This window comes from Salvelinus namaycush, chromosome 11, assembly GCF_016432855.1.
Source record: "Salvelinus namaycush isolate Seneca chromosome 11, SaNama_1.0, whole genome shotgun sequence".
Taxonomy (NCBI): Eukaryota; Metazoa; Chordata; class Actinopteri; order Salmoniformes; family Salmonidae; genus Salvelinus; species Salvelinus namaycush.
This window is the reverse complement of record NC_052317.1, coordinates 41,901,245-41,923,809: the sequence shown is the minus strand read 5'-3', so window position 1 is coordinate 41,923,809 and position 22,565 is coordinate 41,901,245. Positions and strand designations below refer to the sequence as shown.

General features: G+C 39.2%; 1 protein-coding gene across 1 annotated transcript in view; it reads right to left on the bottom strand.

The window, feature by feature from the left end:
- The window catches only part of LOC120055422 (sodium channel protein type 4 subunit alpha-like), a 96,970-nt gene that overhangs the window by 14,760 nt on the left and 59,645 nt on the right, over nucleotides 1–22,565 (bottom strand). Inside the window, exons 18-27 of the mRNA XM_039003285.1 lie at nucleotides 20,070–20,224; nucleotides 19,236–19,409; nucleotides 14,420–14,542; nucleotides 11,993–12,265; nucleotides 11,765–11,818; nucleotides 11,500–11,641; nucleotides 8,906–9,006; nucleotides 6,770–6,922; nucleotides 4,609–4,726; nucleotides 3,150–4,398 (exon numbers count right to left, since the gene is read on the bottom strand). Coding sequence (XP_038859213.1) covers nucleotides 3,150–4,398; nucleotides 4,609–4,726; nucleotides 6,770–6,922; nucleotides 8,906–9,006; nucleotides 11,500–11,641; nucleotides 11,765–11,818; nucleotides 11,993–12,265; nucleotides 14,420–14,542; nucleotides 19,236–19,409; nucleotides 20,070–20,224 — 2,542 coding nt within the window. The remainder of the gene's footprint in view (nucleotides 1–3,149; nucleotides 4,399–4,608; nucleotides 4,727–6,769; nucleotides 6,923–8,905; nucleotides 9,007–11,499; nucleotides 11,642–11,764; nucleotides 11,819–11,992; nucleotides 12,266–14,419; nucleotides 14,543–19,235; nucleotides 19,410–20,069; nucleotides 20,225–22,565) is intronic.

The following is a 22,565-nucleotide window of genomic DNA, read 5'->3' as shown; positions in this document are numbered from 1 at the left end:
TTCTTGTGGTTTTGAGAGATAAACATAATGTTTTTAGTGATTGCTACATGATAAAGAGTGCTTGCTTTATTATCCAACTGATCGTGTCCTTTTATGTCGTCCTGTGAACCCCGTTCATTGCTGCTGTATTTGATATGGATATATTTTCCTTGAGTGAAATATTTCATAATGCATCACATTGACATTGTATCTGAGTGTTTTACCATGTGCCCAAGCTGGTGCATTTGAGTAATTAGAAAAAGTGGAGTTTTTAATCTTTTTTAAATGTTTTCTCTCTGATTGAAAGGCTTAATACCTGCCACATGTCCAAATGCTTAAATATCAGATCAATGACCAAGTCACATCCATTCAAGGCACAGCATTTTTTGGTATTTCATGCACAAAAAAACAAATTAAATTTAAAGCATCTGTCAGTAATGAGGCTTGATGAAAAAGTATGGCATGTGTGTCAGTGTGTGTGTGTGTGTGTGTCAGTGTGTGTGTCAGTGTGTGTGTGTGTCAGTGTGTGTGCGCATGTTTGTGTGTTTATGCATGTGTGTATTGCTAAAAGTGTCTGTGTGTGTTAATGTGTGTGTGAGTCCATGCAGCGCCCGTGTATGTGTGTGTGTGTAATTAAAACAAGTGATTTTTTTTTCACACAGATTATCCCTCTTGCCCAGCTGGTCCGCCTGGATTTGACCACTCCAACTCGACCACAGAGGAAATCTCTTTGGGGATAAATCCAAATTGGCTCCCCTTGTGAATATTTTTTCCAAACCCCAATTTTTTTTGGAGGGTTCATATAGTAACTCGATTCCAACCTCCATATCTAAATACTGTACGTTTTACATAACACTTTATCCCGAGTGGCGCAGCAGTCTAAGGCACTGCTTCTCAGTGCTGGAGGCGTCACTACAGACCCTGGTTCAATTCCAGGCTGTATCACAACTGGCTGTGATTGGGAGTCCCATAGGGCGGCGCACAATTGGCCCAGCATCGTCCGGGTTTGGCCTGGGGTATGCCGTCATTGTAAATAAGAATTTGTTCTTAACTGACTTGCCTAGTTAAGTAAAAGACAAAAAATACATCTTTGCTTTTATTAAAAGTAAGTACTAGAAGGATCATGAAAGCAGTCCAAACCTAAACTAAGAGATCAATAAAAATAGCCCAATGTCAAGTGTTTCAATAGGAGTGATGGAGAATAACCAAATAAAATGTTTTTTGTCTTTCTATAATATATTTTTTAATATATTTTTTCGGAATTAAAACGTCATAGCTCATTTAACTTCCTTACAGTAAGTGTTTTTGGACTCTGTTCGACGTTTACTTACTCTACAGTAGTCACGCTTCACTTCACGCTCAACCTATATCTTCTACATGCATTTTCCCACAAAGCATCACAGACCAAATGAACTTGTAAGAGCAGTTAGTCTCTCAGCCACGGTATAATAATGGAGGGTTGCAAATGTGCACAGCTGTTGGGTTTTGTCAAACACACAGACGTGGAGCGGCGAGGGATTTAACTGTGACGCCTGGAAACCCCTGTCCACTATTGAGGTCATTGTAGCTAACTAGTTTTCACTGTGAAAACAGACAGAGACAGTCATTGGTCTTGATTTGGACCTGAAGACACAGTATAATATGGGGATTGTTTAGGTTATTCAGGTTGCTCAAATATCGTACTGTATTTTGAGTTTGATCATGAATGTTAGTATGCATTGACATGCCACAAACTGTAGATGAGTCTAATAGAAAAAGGCAAGAGGGATAAAACCAGTGAATTTGAAATAAATAAATTCTGATATATGCAGAAATGTTGTAATAATTCTAGGCTATAACATGTAAAAAAAAATATTTGTTTAAAAAGTAAAATAAAATAGGATGGAAAACAATAGTGTACCATTTGTTTAACTAGCTGTAACAAAATGAAAACTCCCAACTATGGAAAAATCTTTTAATATTGTTTGATATAGTGATTACCTACTTAAATGTAATACGGAAAAAAGGTTTTCAAGGAAGTATCTTATCATCTTTCATGTAAAAAGAATGAATACAGTTGTATACACATCATTTGATTGCTCTGGCTATTATCCCTATATACGTATGGACTGTCATGGAGATGACCTTACAATATAAATACATTATAAAAGTTAGATATAAATGGTTGACATGAACGCCCCCCCCATAACTCTTTACGTAGGTCAATATAACACATGTTTGTCATGTATATTTCTACTCCCGTCTACTTCCACAGGTCAAATTAAATGGTTTCAAAGGGAACTGAGTGTGCAGATGACAGACAACCATTATCAGGCACATTATGCTGCAGTTAGTACTATACACAACCCTTCACCATGGGGGTTTTAATATACCGATCATGCAATAAACTAAATTTAGTGCATAATATATACATATAAACTATACACTTCTGATCAAATAATGTGGTCTTTACCATATTAACTCATTGGTTAGAAAATAACAATAATATTTGTCCTGAAATATCCATTAATAAGAAAATATACTTAAATATACTTTTTCATAAATATAATTTTAGCAAATCTAGCTGCCATTTTTTGATAATAAAGATAAGAGTCCATCGTCTGTAATCAAAACGAGAACCAAGATCTTAACAGTCCACATTTATCTCTATTCATCCGTAAAACAAAACAATCCAACTTCAAAATGTTATTCAGAGCTGATTGATTGTCATTTACACTTACTGGTTAACCATTGTGACAGAATATATGAAATCACACATTTGTTTATAAGTATCTTTTATACATTTTAGTGGAATCGCCATCTTCAAAGTGGTGCCTGGGTTTCTAAACATTATTAATACACATATCATATGATTGTTTGATTGACAAAGGGTCTTTTATACAATAGAAAAGCAATATTTGCATTTTACCATGAAATTCCTGGGTATTTTCTGCTATAAAAATGTTCATCTTGTACCAAGAGAGTTGTTCCGAGTTATGATACTGTACATGTTGTAAACAAAACAACAAAAAACACGTTTCCTGAAAACAATATCTCAAAGAAATGTCTCTTCAAATGTTTGTGAGGGGCTAAGTTCCCTATATGTTTGTGAGGTGCTAGGTTCCCTATATGTTTGTGAGGTGCTAGGTTCCCTATATGTTTGTGAGGGGCTAGGCTCCCTGAGTTCTAACACTAAGTCTCTCGGCCTTTCTAGCCGTTCTATCTGACCAACGTCACTAGCCACCCCCGGCCGGGTCACACTGTCGTAAGATGGCGGTGAGGAGGACAGAGTCCCTTCCATGACCCCCATGACCTCTACCAGCTCCTCCTCCTCCTCGTCGGGCCCCTCGGGGCCGTAGTGTTCCTTTATCATGGCGGCGATGAGGCCCTCCGTCTCCGGGGCCCTCTCTATGTCCACCACTATGTGCTCCTGCAAGTTCAGGTTGGTCTGAAGGTTCATCTGTCTGTAAAGGAATGAGGCCTGCTTCATCTGCCGTTTCACCAGGTGGCGTCTGTAACAGCGCTGGATGATGATGGCAGACACGTCTTCCTGCTTGCGGCGTAGGGTCGTTGTGATTGGTTCGTGGGAGATCTTGGACGGGTTGGCCATCATGAACTTCTCCTCCATCTGCTGCTTGAGGGCGTCCATCTCGCCCGACTCGCCCAGCACGCGTTTGGTGAAGGCGAACAGGATGTCCAGGCAGTGGATCTTGTCCCCGCTCACCATCGGCAGGTCCATAGAGATCAGCTTGATCTTGTTAGGCTTGGCGATGCGCAGCGGCTCCGACAGGTTGTCTGCGAAATTCGACAGCTTGGAGAACTCAATGAACTGGGTGGCCTCTGCGTCGAACTTCTCCCAAACCTCATAGAACATCTCGAAGTCGTCCTCGCTCAGCGGCTCGGTGCTCTCCTCGGTGGCCACGCTGAAGTTCTCCAGGATGATGGCGATGTACATGTTGACCACGATGAGGAACGATATGATGATGTAGCTGACACAGAAGGCGATTGCCACAGACGGGTTGCCACAGTTTCCCCGGACGTTGGTGCCGGTGTTGACGACGTAGGCTTCACACTCCTCTGGGGAGTTAGACATGATGGGCTCCAGGACGTTGTCCCACCCGGCGGACGTGCTGATCTGAAACAGGCAGATCATACTATTCCCAAAGGTCTCGAAGTTGAACATGTCATCTATCCCTTCCTTTTTTTTCACGTAAGCGAAGTTGGCCATTCCGAAGATAGCGTATATGAACATTACGAGGAAGAGCAGCAGGCCGATGTTGAACAACGCTGGCATGGACATCATTAAGGCAAACAGTAAAGTCCTTATTCCTTTGGCTCCACGTATCAGTCGAAGGACGCGTCCTATCCTTGCCAGTCTGATGACACGGAACAGAGTCGGAGACACAAAGTACTTCTCGATGATGTCAGCCAGAACGATACCTGCAAGTGTTGAAATCAGAAATGAAGAAAAACAAATGAAAGACAAAACATTTGATCACCTTTACATGAAATGTAAATTTATATAAATTATTCATAAATAAATAATTATTTATTTATAAAATATTTAGGAAAATGTTAGTATAGATGTCAGAAATATATATTTAGGTAGTTATGGAGGTTGTTTTTCAGGGTTATATTTTTTCCACCCACCCACGATGGAGAGAATGATAACCACAAAGTCAAAGATGTTCCATCCCACGGTGAAGAAATAGCAGCGAAGTGCCACGATCTTCATGAGGCATTCGGTGGTGAAGATGACAATGAAAATCTGAATGGATAAGGAGACAGGACACCATTGTATTATCTTCAGGAACATACAGTGCATTCGGAAAATATTCACAACTCTTGAATTTTTCCACATTTTGTTACGTTACAGACTCATTCTAAAATAAAATTCCTCTTCAATCTACACACCATACCCCATAATGACCAAAATAATAATGACTAAAAAACTGGTTTTTAGAAATTTGTGCACATTTTTTTTTTATCACTTTACTCAGTACTTTGTTGAAGCATCTTAGGCAGCGGTTACAGCCTTGAGTCTTCTTGGGTATGACGCTACAAGCTTGGCACACCTGTATTTGGGGAGTTTCTCCCATTCTTCTCTGCAGATCCTCTCAAGCTCTGTAAGGTCGGATGGGGAGCGTCGCTGCACAGTTATTTTCAGGTCTCTCCAGAGATGTTAGATCGGGTTCAAGTCCGGGCTCTGGCTGGGTCACTCAAGGACATTCAGAGACTTGTCCCGAAGCCACTCCTGCGTTGTCTTGGCTGTGTACTTAGGGTCATTGTCCTGCTGGAAGGTGAACCTTCACCCCAGTCTGAGGTCCTGAGTGCTCTGGAGCAGGTTTTCATCACGGATCTCTCTGTTCTTTGCTCCATTCATCTTTCCCTCAATCTTGACTAGTCTCCTAGTCCCTGCCGCTGAAAAACATCCCCACAGCATGATGCTGCCACCACCATGCTTCACCGTAGGGATGGTGCCTGGTTTCCTCCAGAAGTGACGCTTGGCATTCAGGCCAAAGAGTTCAATCTTGGTTTCATCAGACCATATAATCTGGTTTTCCATGGTCTGAGAGTCTTTAGGTAGCTTTTGGCAAACTCCAAGTGGGCTGTCATGTGCCTTTTACTGAGGAGTGGCTTCCGTTTGGCCACTCTACCATAAAGGCCTGATTGCTGGAGTGCTGCAGAGATGGTTGTCCTTCTGGAAAGTTCTCCCATCTCTACAGAGGAACTATAGAGCTCTGTCAGAGTGACCATTGGGTTCTTGGTCACCTCCCTGACCAAGGCCCTTCTATCCCGATTGCTCAGTTTGGCCGGGCGGCCAGCTCTAGGAAGAGTCTTGGTGGTTCCAAATTTCTTCCATTTAAGAATAATGCAGGCCACTGTGTTCTTGTGGACCTTCAATGCAGCAGAATTGTTTTGTTACCCTTCCCCAGATCTGTGCCTCAACACAATCCTGTCTCAGAGCTTTACGGACAAATCCTTCGACCTCATGGCTTGGTTTTTGCTCTGACATGCACTGTCAACTGTGGGACCTTATATAGACAGGTGTGTGCCTTTCCAAATCATGTCCAATCAATTGAATTTACCACAGGTGGACTCCAATCAAGTTGTAGGAACATATCAAGGAGGATCAATGGAAACAGGATGCACCTGAGCTCAATTTCAAGTCTCATAGCAAAGGGTCTGAATACTTATGTCAATAAGGTATTTCTGTTTTTTATTTGTAATACATTTGCAAACATTTCTAAAAACCTGTTTTTGCTTTGTCATTATTGGGTATTGTGTGTAGATTGATGAGGAAAAAATATAATTTAATACATTTTAGAATAAGGCTGTAACGTAACAATATGTGGAAAAAGTCCAGGGGTCTGAATACTTTCCGAATGCACTGTATGTACTAGGATAAAAAAGGATAAGTTGTACAGAGCATTATGGGTATTGTAGTACTAGTATATCATGCTATAGAACAAAGATGGTGGATAAATTAAGATAGTTCACTCAATCCATTTACCATTGGAAAAAATGGTCAGTTCCTTTCTACTTAAGGGGGTGGCTCTCCCATAGACACCTATGCAATAGCAGCTGGGTATGGTCTACATAGTTCATTGACTCCATTGAAACAGAAAAAATTAGGGAGTGGGATGTCTCACTTCCTCTTCCGTCTCTGTTACAGACCATTTTGTTGAGGATGGACTACGTGAGTATTATGGGTACAGTAGTACATCATACACAGAGCATTATGGGTACTGTAGTACATCATACACAGAGCATTATGGGCACTGTAGTACTAGTACATCACGCTACAGACCAGGTTGATCTTGTTGAGAATGGACTCCATGCGTGCGGACTGATCGTCTGTCTCCACCATCATGGTCACCATGTTGACGATGATTAGCATCATAATGATGATGTCAAAGGCTTGCTTGGATACCAGGTCAAATAAGAAGCCTTGGAGTATATTCTGGAGAGATGGATAGATGAAAAGATGGCATGGATCTATTAATTAATGCCATGTTGGCTATCCATAAAGTTTCCATCGTTCGAATATCATTCAGGTTCATTCTAAAATGCATTTATAGAACAATGTTTGAGTACATATTAGATCCACTGTCATGTTTGTCATAGTTCATCAAATGTATTTTACCGTAGGTCTTGGTATAGGCCTATCATAGTTGGTATTTTACCATAGGTCTTGGTATAGGCCTATCATAGTTGGTATTTTACCGTAGGTCTTGGTATAGGCCTATCATAGTTGGTATTTTACCGTAGTTCTTGGTATAGGCCTATCATAGTTGGTATTTTACCGTAGGTCTTGGTATAGACTTATCATAGTTGGTATTTTACTGTAGGTCTTGGTATAGACTTATCATAGTTGGTATTTTACCGTAGCTCTTGGTATAGACTTATCATAGTTGGTATTTTACCGTAGGTCTTGGTATAGACTTATCATAGTTGGTATTTTACCGTAGGTCTTGGTATAGGCCTATCATAGTTGGTATTTTACTGTAGCTCTTGGTATAGGCCTATCATAGCTGGTATTTTACCGTAGTTCTTGGTATAGGCCTATCATAGTTGGTATTTTACCGTAGGTCTTGGTATAGACTTATCATAGTTGGTATTTTACCGTAGTTCTTGGTATAGACTTATCATAGTTGGTATTTTACAGTAGGTCTTGGTATAGGCTTATCATAGTTGGTATTTTACCGTAGATCTTGGTATAGGCCTATCATAGTTGGTATTTTACCGTAGGTCTTGGTATAGACTTATCATAGTTGGTATTTTACCGTAGTTCTTGGTATAGACTTATCATAGTTGGTATTTTACCGTAGGTCTTGGTATAGGCCTATCATAGTTGGTATTTTACCGTAGGTCTTGGTATAGGCCTATCATAGTTGGTATTTTACCGTAGGTCTTGGTATAGGCCTATCATAGTTGGTATTTTACCGTAGGTCTTGGTATAGGCTTATCATAGTTGGTATTTTACCGTAGGTCTTGGTATAGGCCTATCATAGCTGGTATTTTACCGTAGGTCTTGGTATAGACTTATCATAGTTGGTATTTTACTGTAGGTCTTGGTATAGGCCTAATGTAGTTGGTATTTTACCGTAGGTCTTGGTATAGGCCTATCATAGTTGGTATTTTACCGTAGGTCTTGGTATAGGCCTATCATAGTTGGTATTTTACTGTAGGTCTTGGTATAGACTGATCATAGTTGGTATTTTACCATAGGTCTTGGTATAGACTTATCATAGTTGGTATTTTACCGTAGGTCTTGGTATAGGCCTATCATAGTTGGTATTTTACCGTAGGTCTTGGTATAGACTTATCATAGTTGGTATTTTACCATAGGTCTTGGTATAGGCCTATCATAGTTGGTATTTTACTGTAGGTCTTGGTATAGGCTTATCATAGTTGGTATTTTACCGTAGGTCTTGGTATAGGCCTATCATAGTTGGTATTTTACCGTAGGTCTTGGTATAGACTTATCATAGTTGGTATTTTACCGTAGGTCTTGGTATAGGCCTATCATAGTTGGTATTTTACCGTAGGTCTTGGTATAGACTTATCATAGTTGGTATTTTACCGTAGGTCTTGGTATAGGCCTATCGTAGTTGGTATTTTACCGTAGGTCTTGGTATAGGCCTATCATAGTTGGTATTTTACCATAGGTCTTGGTATAGGCCTATCATAGTTGGTATTTTACCGTAGGTCTTGGTATAGGCCTATCATAGTTGGTATTTTACCGTAGGTCTTGGTATAGGCCTATCATAGTTGGTATTTTACCGTAGGTCTTGGTATAGGCTCATCATAGTTGGTATTTTACTGTAGGTCTTGGTATAGATTTATCATAGTTGGTATTTTACTGTAGGTCTTGGTATAGACTTATCATAGTTGGTATTTTACCGTAGGTCTTGGTATAGGCCTATCATAGTTGGTATTTTACCGTAGGTCTTGGTATAGGCTTTTCGGGCTTTTTAGAGCCTATTTTCTTCATAGCGTTGTAGTACTTCCTCTGCTCGTCAGTCATGAAAATGTCTTGTCCACCTAAGTATAACAAATGCATTCACCATTATTCTTCACCGTTAATGTTGCACATATACATCACAGGAGGTTGGTGGGACCTTCATTTGGGAGGACTGGCTCGTGGTAATGGCTGGAGCGGAATAGGTGAAATGGTATCAAATACATCAAACACATGGTTTCCATTACATTTGCTCTGTTCCAGACATTATTATGAGCTGTCCTCCCTTCAGCAGCCTCCACTGATATTCATACACACAGCTGTTAATGTTGTATATATCTATACAGACAGCTGTTAATGTTGTATACAGACAGCTGTTAATGTTGTATAAATCCATACAGACAGCTGTTAATGTTTTATATATCCATACAGACAGCTGTTAATGTTGTATATATCCATACAGACAGCTGTTAATGTTGTATACAGACAGCTGTTAATGTTGTATATCCATACAGACAGCTGTTAATGTTGTATATATCTATACAGACAGCTGTTAATGTTGTAGATATCCATACAGACAGCTGTTAATGTTGTATATCCATACAGACAGCTGTTAATGTTGTATACAGACAGCTGTTAATGTTGTATATCCATACAGACAGCTGTTAATGTTGTATATATCTATACAGACAACTGTTAATGTTGTATATATCTATACAGACAGCTGTTAATGTTGTATATATCTATACAGACAGCTGTTAATGTTGTATACAGACAGCTGTTAATGTTGTATAAATCCATACAGACAGCTGTTAATGTTTTATATATCCATACAGACAGCTGTTAATGTTGTATATCCATACAGACAGCTGTTAATGTTGTATATATCCATACAGACAGCTGTTAATGTTGTATACAGACATCTGTTAATGTTGTATATCCATACAGACAGCTGTTAATGTTGTATATATCTATACAGACAGCTGTTAATGTTGTAGATATCCATACAGACAGCTGTTAATGTTGTATACAGACAGCTGTTAATGTTGTATATCCATACAGACAGCTGTTAATGTTGTATATATCTATACAGACAACTGTTAATGTTGTATATATCTATACAGACAGCTGTTAATGTTGTATATATCTATACAGACAGCTGTTAATGTTGTATATATCCATACAGACAGCTGTTAATGTTGTATATATCCATACAGACAGCTGTTAATGTTGTATATCCATACAGATAGCTGTTAATGTTGTATACAGACAGCTGTTAATGTTGTATATCCATACAGACAGCTGTTAATGTTGTATATATCCATACAGACAGCTGTTAATGTTGTATATATCTATACAGACAGCTGTTAATGTTGTATATATCCATACAGACAGCTGTTAATGTTGTATACAGACAGCTGTTAATGTTGTATATCCATACAGACAGCTGTTAATGTTGTATACAGACAGCTGTTAATGTTGTATATCCATACAGACAGCTGTTAATGTTGTATATATCTATACAGACAGCTGTTAATGTTGTATATATCCATACAGACAGCTGTTCATGTTGTATATATCTATACAGACAGCTGTTAATGTTGTATATATCCATACAGACAGTTGTTAATGTTGTATATATCCATACAGACAGCTGTTAATGTTGTATATATCCATACAGACAGCTGTTAATGTTGTATATATCTATACAGACAGCTGTTAATGTTGTATACAGACAGCTGTTAATGTTGTATATCCATACAGACAGCTGTTAATGTTGTATATATCTATACAGACAGCTGTTAATGTTGTATATATCCATACAGACAGCTGTTAATGTTGTATATATCCATACAGACAGCTGTTAATGTTGTATATATCCATACAGACAGCTGTTAATGTTGTATACAGACAGCTGTTAATGTTGTATATCTATACAGACAGCTGTTAATGTTGTATACAGACAGCTGTTAATGTTGTATATCCATACAGACAGCTGTTAATGTTGTATATCCATACAGACAGCTGTTAATGTTGTAGATATCTATACAGACAGCTGTTAATGTTGTATATATCTATACAGACAGCTGTTAATGTTGTATATATCTATACAGACAGCTGTTAATGTTGTATATATCCATACAGACAGCTGTTAATGTTGTATATATCCATACAGACAGCTGTTAATGTTGTATATATCTATACAGACAGCTGTTAATGTTGTATATATCCATACAGACAGTTGTTAATGTTGTATATATCTATACAGACAACTGTTAATGTTGTAGATATCTATACAGACTGCTGTTAATGTTGTATATCCATACAGACTGCTGTTAATGTTGTATATCCATACAGACAGCTGTTAATGTTGTATATCTATACAGACTGCTGTTAATGTTGTATATATCTATACAGACAGCTGTTAATGTTGTATATCTATACAGACTGCTGTTAATGTTGTATATATCTATACAGACAGCTGTTAATGTTGTATATCCATACAGACAACTGTTAATACAACAGTGTGAAAAGAGTAGGTCGAGACATAAAACAACATGTTATGCCACATATACTTATCTTTCTTTTTTGCTGGTTGAAATTATCAATGATGACTCCGATGAAGAGGTTGAGAGTGAAGAAGGATCCGAAGATGATGAAGATGACAAAATAGAGGTACATGTAGAGGTTGATCTCCCTGATTGGCTGCTCCTCTACCTGGACACACACACACATTTTAGTTGAACCCATTTTCATTTTTATAAATAGAAATGTAGTCTACTCATTCTATTTATGAGATGAGGAATTTGTCTAGATTTGTGGAAAGAGATTGATACATACGCCACGTGAATCAACAGCTGCATGCATAACTTCCATCCATCCTTTAAACGTGGCCTTGAAGGAAATTGAACACCATTGACACAATTATAGGGTAAACCTTTTTAAATAATAAAAATTTTACTTAATTTATCGACAAACAATAAGAACTATGGCATCCTTTCAACACATAAGTTGCTAAAAACAAAAAATGTAAACAGTAATTTTTGTATTTTATTTTTAAAGACGGACCACTTGCAGCAGTGAGAGGTATCCTAGTCCCACGTTGTCGAAGTTGACCTTGACTTTAGTCCAATAAAACTGAGTGTCGTTCATGGCCAGGCACTCTGACTTGTTGTTGACGATGGAGGCATTGTGGATGAACCCTGTCCGGTTCACACATTTACCAAACTTCCCTGCGAACAGGTTGACTCCCATGATGCTGAAGATGAGCCAGAAGATGAGGCAGACCAGCAGGACGTTCATGATGGATGGGATGGCTCCAATCAGTGCGTTCACCACCACCTGGGGATCGAGACAACACGGGTAGGCGGGTAGAAGTTGTCTATTACGGAGCACAGACACAGCATATCAATTATGTTTAATGATTAACCTGTTTGGGCTGCAGGGGCAGTATTGAGTAGCCTGGATAAAAGGTGCCCATTTCAAACGGCCTCGTACTCAATTCTTGCTCGTACAATATGCATATTATTATTACTATTGGATAGAAAACACTCTCTAGTTTCTAAAACCATTTGAATTATATCTGTGAGTAAAACAGAACTCATTTTGCAGCAAACTTCCTGACAGGAAGTGGAAAATCTGAAATCGATGCTCTGTTCTAGGGCCTGCCTATAAATGTCCTTGATATTTATTAGTATACATGCACTTCATACGTCTTCCACTAGATGTCGACAGGCAGTGAGAGAAGAAATGGAGTGTATAACATGATCTGAGGTCGAATAAAAGCTCTTGGCATGACGTGACCCCAATTTCCTGTTTTCTGGAACGCGCGAGAAGTGACCTGGTATTGCCTTCTGTAAAGCTGTCGTTATAGACGACTAATATCTCCGGCTTTGATTTTATTTGATACATGTGACAATATCATCGTAAAGTATGTTTTTTCAATATAGTTTTATTAGATTATTGACATTTTTTCGGGACGTTAGGCGTGTTGCTTTGTCTGCGTATGTTCAAGAAGGAGAGCTTCGCGCCACTTTGCTAGCTTTCCGTGCTAATTGACTGGAGAAGAGGACATTCTAAATCCAAACAACGATTGTTCTGGACAAAGGACCCCTTGTACAACATTCTGATGGAAAATCATCAAAAGTAGGACTCATTTTATGATGTTATTTCATATATCTGTCGTACATGTGTACTAGTAGTTTGCGGCCAGGTTTTGGGCACGCTCTCGCCATAACGTAAACTGCATATCGTAATGAAGTTATTTTTAGAATTCTAACACGGCGATTGCATTAAGAACTAGTGTATCTATCATTTCCTATACAACATGTATTTTTTAGTTATGTTTATGAATAGTTATTTGGTCAGAATATGTGAGTGTCAGAAAAATATCCGGACGTTGTGGGAAAAAGATGCTACGTTACCACAATGTATAACCACTGATTTCAGCTCTAAATATGCACATTTTCGAACAAAACATAAGTGTATGTATAACCTGATGTTATAGGACTGTCATCTGATGAAGCTTATCAAGGTTAGTCAAAAATTATATATCTTTTGCTGGTTTGTTACGATCGCTAACTTTTGCTGCTGGGGAATGGCTTGTGTTTCTGGCTATTGTGGCAAGCTAATATAATGCTATATTGTGTTTTCGCTGTAAAACACTTAAGAAATCGGAAATATTGTCTGGAATCACAAGATGCCTGTCTTTCATTTGCTGTACACCAGGGATTTTTCAGAAATGTTTTATGATGAGTATTTAGGTATTTGACGTTGGTGTCTGTAATTACTCTGGCTGCTTCGGTGCTATTTCTGACGGTAGCTGTGATGGTAGCTGCAATGTAAAACTGATTTATAGCTCAAATATGCACATATTTTCGAACAAAACATAGATTTATTGAATAACATGTTATAAGACTGTCATCTGATGAAGTTGTTTCTTGGTTAGTTTGGTTGGTTCTTGGTTAGTTAGGTTGGTTTTGTGCATGCTACCTGTGCTGTGAAAAATGTCTGTCCTTTTTTGTATTTGGTGGTGAGCTAACATAAATATACGTGGTGTTTTCGCTGTAAAACATTTTAAAAATCGGACATGTTGGCTGGATTCACAAGATGTTTATCTTTCAAATGCTGTATTGGACTTGTTAATGTGTGAAAGTTAAATATTTCTAAAAAATATATTTTGAATTTCGCGCCCTGCACTTGAGCTGGCTGTTGTCATAAGTGTACCGACCTCGGGCTTGCAGCCAGAAGAAGTTATTAAGGGCTGGAGTTTTTCCTGACTAAGTGACCAAGGTAATACTCCACTGTTAGAGGCTGTCTGTCACGTGATATAGGACCGCAAGTTTTTCCTGACCACGTGACCAGCTTAGGAAAAACTCTGGTCCTTCGCAGGATGATAATAACTTGTGGAATCTCCTAGAATAACTTGACATAGGCCAACTATGAGAGAGCGGGGAAAGTAGAACATCTCTAAGAAAAGGTTAAAGAACGTCTCACCCGCATGCCCTCGAATCTGGACAGGGCCCTTAGGGGCCTCAGCGCTCGGAGGGTCCTCAGTGATTTGATGGCAGCAAAGTCAGAGTAGCCCAGAGAGTTAGCTACCAGGCTCACCAACGACACCTGGAGAGGACACACAGAGACATTCAATCAGCTCAGACTTAGATGACAGTACAAACTCCATCATCCCAACATTCAAAGGAGACCTCAGCATCACTCTTGAACACATTTAGATAAAGATTGTGGGTTTTGCAATTTATGAGCAAGTATCAAAGTACAAAATATGGGTTCCCCTGTCTGTAAGACCCCACCTCACCCCCCAATTCCCCACCATTATCCGCACGCAGATGCAGACCTATGCACGCACACACACACACACACACACACACACACACACACACACACACACACACACACACACACACACACACACACACACACACACACACACACACACACACACACACACACACACACACACACACACTCAAACCTACCACCTAAGTTGTATGATACAATATACTTTCAGTTAAGTCACTGACAACCTTTCATCAAAATAAAACAAAGCTCGACAGACCTAAATCATGAATCAAATAATTTCTGAAGAGAAAAATATGCAAGAAGAGCAGCGACAGAGTAACAGACAGTGAGACAAGAATTTCAGAGCCAACACTTCAGAGACTGTAAAAATGTATTATTTTGGGACATTCTACAGTTAGGAACACAATTAATTAAATGTAGAAAAATTTAGAATTTTTTTTTGGTTTTGTGGCATATTTTTCATTACATTTTTTGGGGGGGGACTTCCACTCTATTCTACATCCAAAATGGACAAAACAGAATGGTATTCCGCTGTTGAATGGCCCGAGGATGATAGCTATGATTCAGAATGGCATGATGGATGGTCCATGGATGAGAGGTATTACTGGTAGAATGACTGAAATGGAACAGGGACAAAACACATACAAGTATGCAATATGTACAGTCAATGCACATGCATACATACTCAGCTATATATACATAAGACCTATGTATATATGTGAAATAGAGTGAGGTTTTATAAAGAAGTTTAACAAAATGTTCAATTCTCCTTTTTTTATTTAAACTAATGGTATTGCCAAATTTGATTGCCCAATTTGTATTCGTATGATCCAATTAAGTCCGTCATTGCAATTTAGGGCTATTACAGTCCCAATAATTTCTTTATAAAAGTATATTTTAATGGATTTCGTCCAATATATCTAAAGAAGATACTCAGAAAATGAAATACAGCTGATAAATTATACGTCTTTGGCTCCATGAAAGTACACAACAAAACAAACATCAAAAAGGCTAGAGAGTTGTATATAGAAACCAGAAATAACAAATAGTGTTTAAACAATCATTGGATCTCCTCCGTTGATCATTTCTGCAATCCAGCCACACATCTAAAAAATAATATAATCCTCTCCAACTGTGCTATCCAGTTAGATACACTGTAGACAGAGACAGAGACAGACAGACAGTATGAATCACCTCAGCTCCAGCTGACTACTGACCACATACAATATGTTACAGCATATTGTTAAGATAGCAAAACTACGGTGCAAAACATCAGACAGCTTAACATTTATTGAAATTCTACCTACACTATTCAAAACGGTCTGAACAACTTTAATTCGGCCTGTCGATAACCTACGAGGAACTATAAAATACAATTAGTCCAATGATACATTTGATCTTCTCTAGATAAACCTTAGAATACATGGTAGTGTGTTTCTATACGATATAAAAGCCAAGGTCCGTTGTGCATTTTTAACTATCATTTGGATGGGGGGGAAAGAAAAAATACATTTTTTGCTTTGAATACATTTTCTGCTGAAAAGACAATTGCTGTTTAGATTTGAAAAGTAGACGAGACGGTGGCTTTTGATATCTCAATGTGAAGCACTTAGGAGTGAGGAAACATAGAAACTTTATTGATGCAGTAGCTTTTCCAAAACCTGGATCCCAATACTCACCTTTCACCTCACAACTACCACTTACCCTAACGGCTGCTATAGACACGTCTGTGCCGATCTGTGAACCAGCGGGTGAAATCAGAGGAAGCAAGGTAAGGTAAGGGAGATATAACCCCTAGCCCCTATGGCACTGTGGAGTAAGGTAAGGGAGATTTAACCCCTAGCCCCTACATCACTATCGGGTAAGGTAAGGGAGATATAGCCACTAGAATATTAAGATAAGGGAGATATAGACCCTAGAATATTAAGATAAGGGAGATATAGACCCTAGAATATTAAGGTAAGGGAGATATAGACCCTAGAATATTAAGATAAGGAAGATATAGACCCTAGAATATTAAGATAAGGGATATATAGACCCTAGAATATTAAGATAAGGGAGATATAGCCACTAGAAAATTAAGATAAGGGAGATATAGACCCTATAATATTAAGGTAAGGGAGAATTAGCCCTTAGAATATTAAGATAAGGGAGATATAGACCCTAGAATATTAAGGTAAGGGAGATATAGCCACTAGAATATTAAGATAAGGCAGATATAGACCCTAGAATATTAAGATAAGGGAGATATAGCCACTAGAAAATTAAGATAAGGGAGATATAGACCCTAGAATATTAAGAGAAGGGAGATACAGACCCTATAATATTAAGATAAGGGAGATATAGACCCTAGAATATTAAGGTAAGGGAGATATAGCCACTAGAATATTAAGATAAGGCAGATATAGACCCTAGAATATTAAGATAAGGGAGATATAGACCCTAGAATATTAAGATAAGGGAGATATAGACCCTAGAATATTAAGAGAAGGGAGATACAGACCCTATAATATTACGATAAGGGAGATATAGACCCTAGAATATAAAGATAAGGCAGATATAGACCCTAGAATATTAAGGTAAGGGAGATATAGCCACTAGAATATTAAGGTAAGGGAGATATAGACCTTAGAATATTAAGATAAGGGAGATATAGACCCTAGAATATTAAGGTAAGGGAGATATAGCCCTTAGAATATTAAGATAAGGGAGATATATACCCTAGAATATTAAGGTAAGGGAGATATAGCCACTAGAATAGTAAGATAAGGGAGATATAGACCCTAGAATATTAAGGTAAGGGAGATATAGCCCCTAGAATATTAAGATAAGGGAGATATAGACCCTAGAATATTAACGTAAGGGAGATATAGCCACTAGAATATTAAGGTAAGGGAGATATAGACCCTAGAATATTAAGGTAAGGGAGATATAGCCCTTAGAATATTAAGATAAGGGAGATACAGACCCTAGAATATTAAGGTAAGGGAGATATAGCCACTAGAATATTAAGGTAAGAGAGATATAGACCCTAGAATATTAAGGTAAGGGAGATATAGCCACTAGAATATTAAGATAAGGGAGATATAGACCCTAGAATATTAAGGTAAGGGAGATATAGCCACTAGAATATTAAGATAAGGGAGATATAGACCCTAGAATATTAAGGTAAGGGAGAATTAGCCACTAGAATATTAAGATAAGGGAGATATAGACCCTAGAATATTAAAATAAGGGAGAATTAGCCACTAGAATATTAAAATAAGGGAGATATAGACCCTAGAATATTAAGGTAAGGGAGATATAGCCACTAGAATATTAAGATAAGGGAGATATAGACCCTAGAATATTAAGGTAAGGGAGATATAGCCACTAGAATATTAAGATAAGGGAGATATAGACCCTAGAATATTAAGGTAAGGGAGATATAGCCCCTAGAATATTAAGATAAGGGAGATATAGACCCTAGAATATTAAGATAAGGGAGATATAGCCACTAGAATATTAAGGTAAGAGAGATATAGACCCTAGAATATTAAGGTAAGGGAGAATTAGCCACTAGAATATTAAGATAAGGGAGATATAGACCCTAGAATATTAAGGTAAGGGAGATATAGCCACTAGAATATTAAGGTAAGAGAGATATAGACCCTAGAATATTAAGGTAAGGGAGAATTAGCCACTAGAATATTAAGATAAGGGAGATATAGACCCTAGAATATTAAAATAAGGGAGAATTAGCCACTAGATTATTAAAATAAGGGAGATATAGACCCTAGAATATTAAGGTAAGGGAGAATTAGCCACTAGAATATTAAGTTAAACTGTGTGGAGATATAGACCCTAGAATATTAAAATAAGGGAGAATTAGCCACTAGAATATTAAGTTAAACTGTGTGGAGATATAGACCCTAGAATATTAAAATAAGGGATAATTCGCCAGTAGAATATTAAAATAAGGGAGAATTAGACCCTAGAATATTAAGATATGGACCCTGCGGCGCTATCAAGATTATACTCTGTTAAAAATGTGTACTCTGTACATGCATATAAACAGTATATTTCTCCCGGTATACTGTTATAATGGCCACAAAAACTCACGTCCACAGGTAGGTACCACCATGTATAAATGAATGACCTTCATTTAAGAGGTACCAACGTACAGTTAATCGGTGACCACAGGTCCTACACAACATAACATATTTGGTGGCAGCCTGCTTACAAGCGAGCCCAAACCAAGCTGGAATTAAGCAGTGTTTATCGCCAATGTCAAAAAGCCGACCTTAACGAACCAAACTCACTGGAAAGCAAGCTGAAAGAGTTCAACTCGGGTCGGGGCGATAGTTTGAAAAAAGATAAATCTGTACATGACATACAGCAGCTCTCACCACCAGTCTGAAAACCACCCAAACTTTTGTTATATGCATTAGCTACCTGCACATCTATTCTCACTGTGAACATAAACTGGGCACAACGTACGAAACTTAACACTTACATCGACAATGAGGAAGTCCAGCCAACACCAAGCGTTGGTGAAGTACTTCTTGAAGCCGTAGGCAATCCATTTGAGGAACATCTCTAGGACGAATATGTAGGAGAAGACCTTATCAGCGTACTCCAAGATAACCTTCACTACTTTCCTTTTCTCAATGTAGATGTCCTCAAATGCCTAGAGCAGCGCAGCAGGGACAAGAGAGAAACCACAGATTATAACCTCTCAAGCCTTATATAAAACCAATACATTCAGCTATTGTGCTGTAAGAATAGGAATGAGCTGTTTAGTAAAAAAAAAATATTTTATTTTTTAGTTAAGTAAAGATGACATAATAGAAAGATCTAGAAAGATACATTGCACGGTTTATGCCTTTTTTTATATACTTGCTTTTGAAGACACTTGGTATCAAATTAGCACTGATGGAGCAATAGTTTCGTAAATGTGGCCCTATGAGCTGACTCTTAAAGAGGTCAGAGGTGAAGGTTGAGAGGTCAGGTAAGACTGGGGTAAGAGGTGGTTGGTCTCATCAGAGCACAGCTGCTCAGCAGGATCATGAAGATGATAAAAGAGGTCAGAGGTGAAGGTTGAGAGGTCAGGTAAGACTGGGGTAAGAGGTGATTGGTCTCACCAGAGCACAGCTGCTCAGCAGGATCATGAAGGTAATAAAAGAGGTCAGAGGTGAAGGTTGAGAGGTCAGGTAATACTAAAGGGTAAAAGGTGGTTGGTCTCACCAGAGCACCACTGCTCAGCAGGATCATGAAGGTAATAAAAGAGGTCAGAGGTGAAGGTTGAGAGGTCAGGTAATACTAAAGGGTAAAAGGTGGTTGGTCTCACCAGAGCACCACTGCTCAGCAGGATCATGAAGATAATAAAAGTCTCGAACCAGCTGTGTTCAACAATCTGGTAACAGGTCTTCCTCAGTCTCCACCAGGCCTGACCCAGGCCCCGAGTCGTGTTGATCTCACAGCACTTACAGTGGCGAACACAGACTGAGACACAGAGACAAACAGAAGATGGCGCTGAAGAGGTGGATAGCTGTCGTCTTACAGGATCCTGACCAATCCTGTTATTTTGTGTTGTTTTTATTTACGCTGATCTTTTTTTGTACATAGTATTTCTGCCATCATTTCCTATGACCGAAAACAGCTTTGGACATCAGAACAACGATCACTAACCTCGATTTGGATAAAGATTTTTACTTCAACGAGTCGGCAGCTGTAGATGTACTGCACATCCCGTAACCAGGCCCTAATCCCCAAGACTCGAGAGGAAGAGACGGCGTAACAGAGGCAAACGAGTGAGTTCCCTGATGAAACTACGTCGACGAGGAAATAAACCGGCTCTACCTTCCATTCTATTGGCGAACGTACAATCACTAAAGAACAAACTGTACAAGCTCCGTTTGAGACTATCCCATCAACGGGACCTAAAGAAGTGTAATATCCTATGTTTCTCGGCGTCAAGGTTGAACAAGGACATTAATAAAATACTGTACATCTAGCTGTTTTTTCTATGAATCGTCAAGACCGAACGGAAGCTTCGGGTAAGATTAAGGGGGTGGTGTGTGTCGCTTTGTTAACAACAGCTGGTGCGCAATCTCTAACGTTAAGGTCTCAAGGTTTTGCTCGCCTGAGGTAGAATACCTCATGATAAGCTGTAGACCACGATCTCTAATATTAAGGAGGTCTCAAGGTTTTGCTCGCCTGAGGTAGAGTACCTCACGATAAGCTGTAGACCACACTATTTACCAGGAGAGTTTTCATTTATATTTTTCATAGCTTTCTATTTACCACCACAAACAGATACAGGCACAAAGACCGCACTCAATGAGCTGTATAAGGCCAAAAGCAAACAAGAAAATGCTCATCCAGAGGCGGCGCTCCAAGTGGCCGGTGATTTTAATGCAGGGAAACTGAAATCTGTCTTACTTCATTTTTACCAGCATGATCTTACTCCACACACAGAAACGCATGCAAAGCTTTCCCTCGCCCTCAATTTGGCAACTCTGACCATAACTCTATCCTCCTGATTCCTGCTTACAAGAAAAAACTAAATCAGGAAGTACCAGTGATGCACTCAACACAGAAGTGGTCAGATGTAGCAGATGCTAAGTTACAGGACTGTTTAGCTAGCACAGACTGGAAGTGCATCGATGACATCGTTCCCACAGTGAACGTACGTACATGTCCCAACCAGAAGCCATGGATAACAGGCAACATCCGCACAGAGCTAAAGGCTAGAGCTACCGCTTTCAAGGAGCGGGACACTAATGCGGACACTTATATGAAAGCCCGCTACAACCTCCAACGAGCCATCAAACAGTCAAAACATCAATACGGGACAAATATCAAATCTTACTCTGCCAGCTCTGACGCTCATCAGATGTGGCAGGGCTTGCAAACTATCACGGATTACAAAGGGAAACCCAGCCACGAGCTGTCCAGTGATGATAGCCTACCAGACAAGCTACATTTCTTCTATGCTCGCTTCGAGGCAAGCAACACTGAACCGTGCATGAGAGCACCAGCTATTCCGGATGACTGTGTGATCTCGCTCTCTGTAGCCAATGTGAGTAAGACCTTTAAACAGGTTAACATTCACAAGGCCGCAGGGCCAGACGGATTACCAGGGTGTGTACTCAGAGTATGCGCTGACCAGCTGGCAAGTGTCTTCACTGATATTTTCAACCTCTTCCTGACCGAGTCTGTAATATCTACATGTTTGAAGCAGAACACCATAGTCCCTGCACCCAAGAATGCCAAGGTAACTTGTCTAAATGACTAGCACTCACATCTGTAGCCATGAAATGTTTTGAAAGGCTGGTCATGGCTCACATCAACACCATCATCCCAGACACCCTGGACTCACTCCTATTCACATACCGCTCCAACAGATCCACAGATGGCACAATCTCAATCGCACTCCACACTGCCCTTTCCCACCTGAACAAGAGGAACACCTACGTGAGAATGCTGTTCATTTACTGCAGCTCAGCGTTCAACACCATTGTGCGCTCAAAGCTCATCACTAAGCTAAGGACCCTGGTACTGAATACCTCCTTTTGCAACTGGATCCTGGACTTCCTGATGGGCCGCCCTCAAGTGGTAGGGGCCCATCAGCTGAATCTCAACACGGGGGACCATCAACGATGCCTGCATAGTCCCCACCTATACTCCTTGTTCCCCTACGACTGCGTGGCAGCGCAAGACTTTAGGCTTGCCATAACAAATGGGTTGACATTTCAGCTTTTCATTTTTTATTAATTTGTAGAAATTTGGAAAAACAATTATTCCACTTTGACATTATGGGGTATGTGTGTGTATGTGTAGG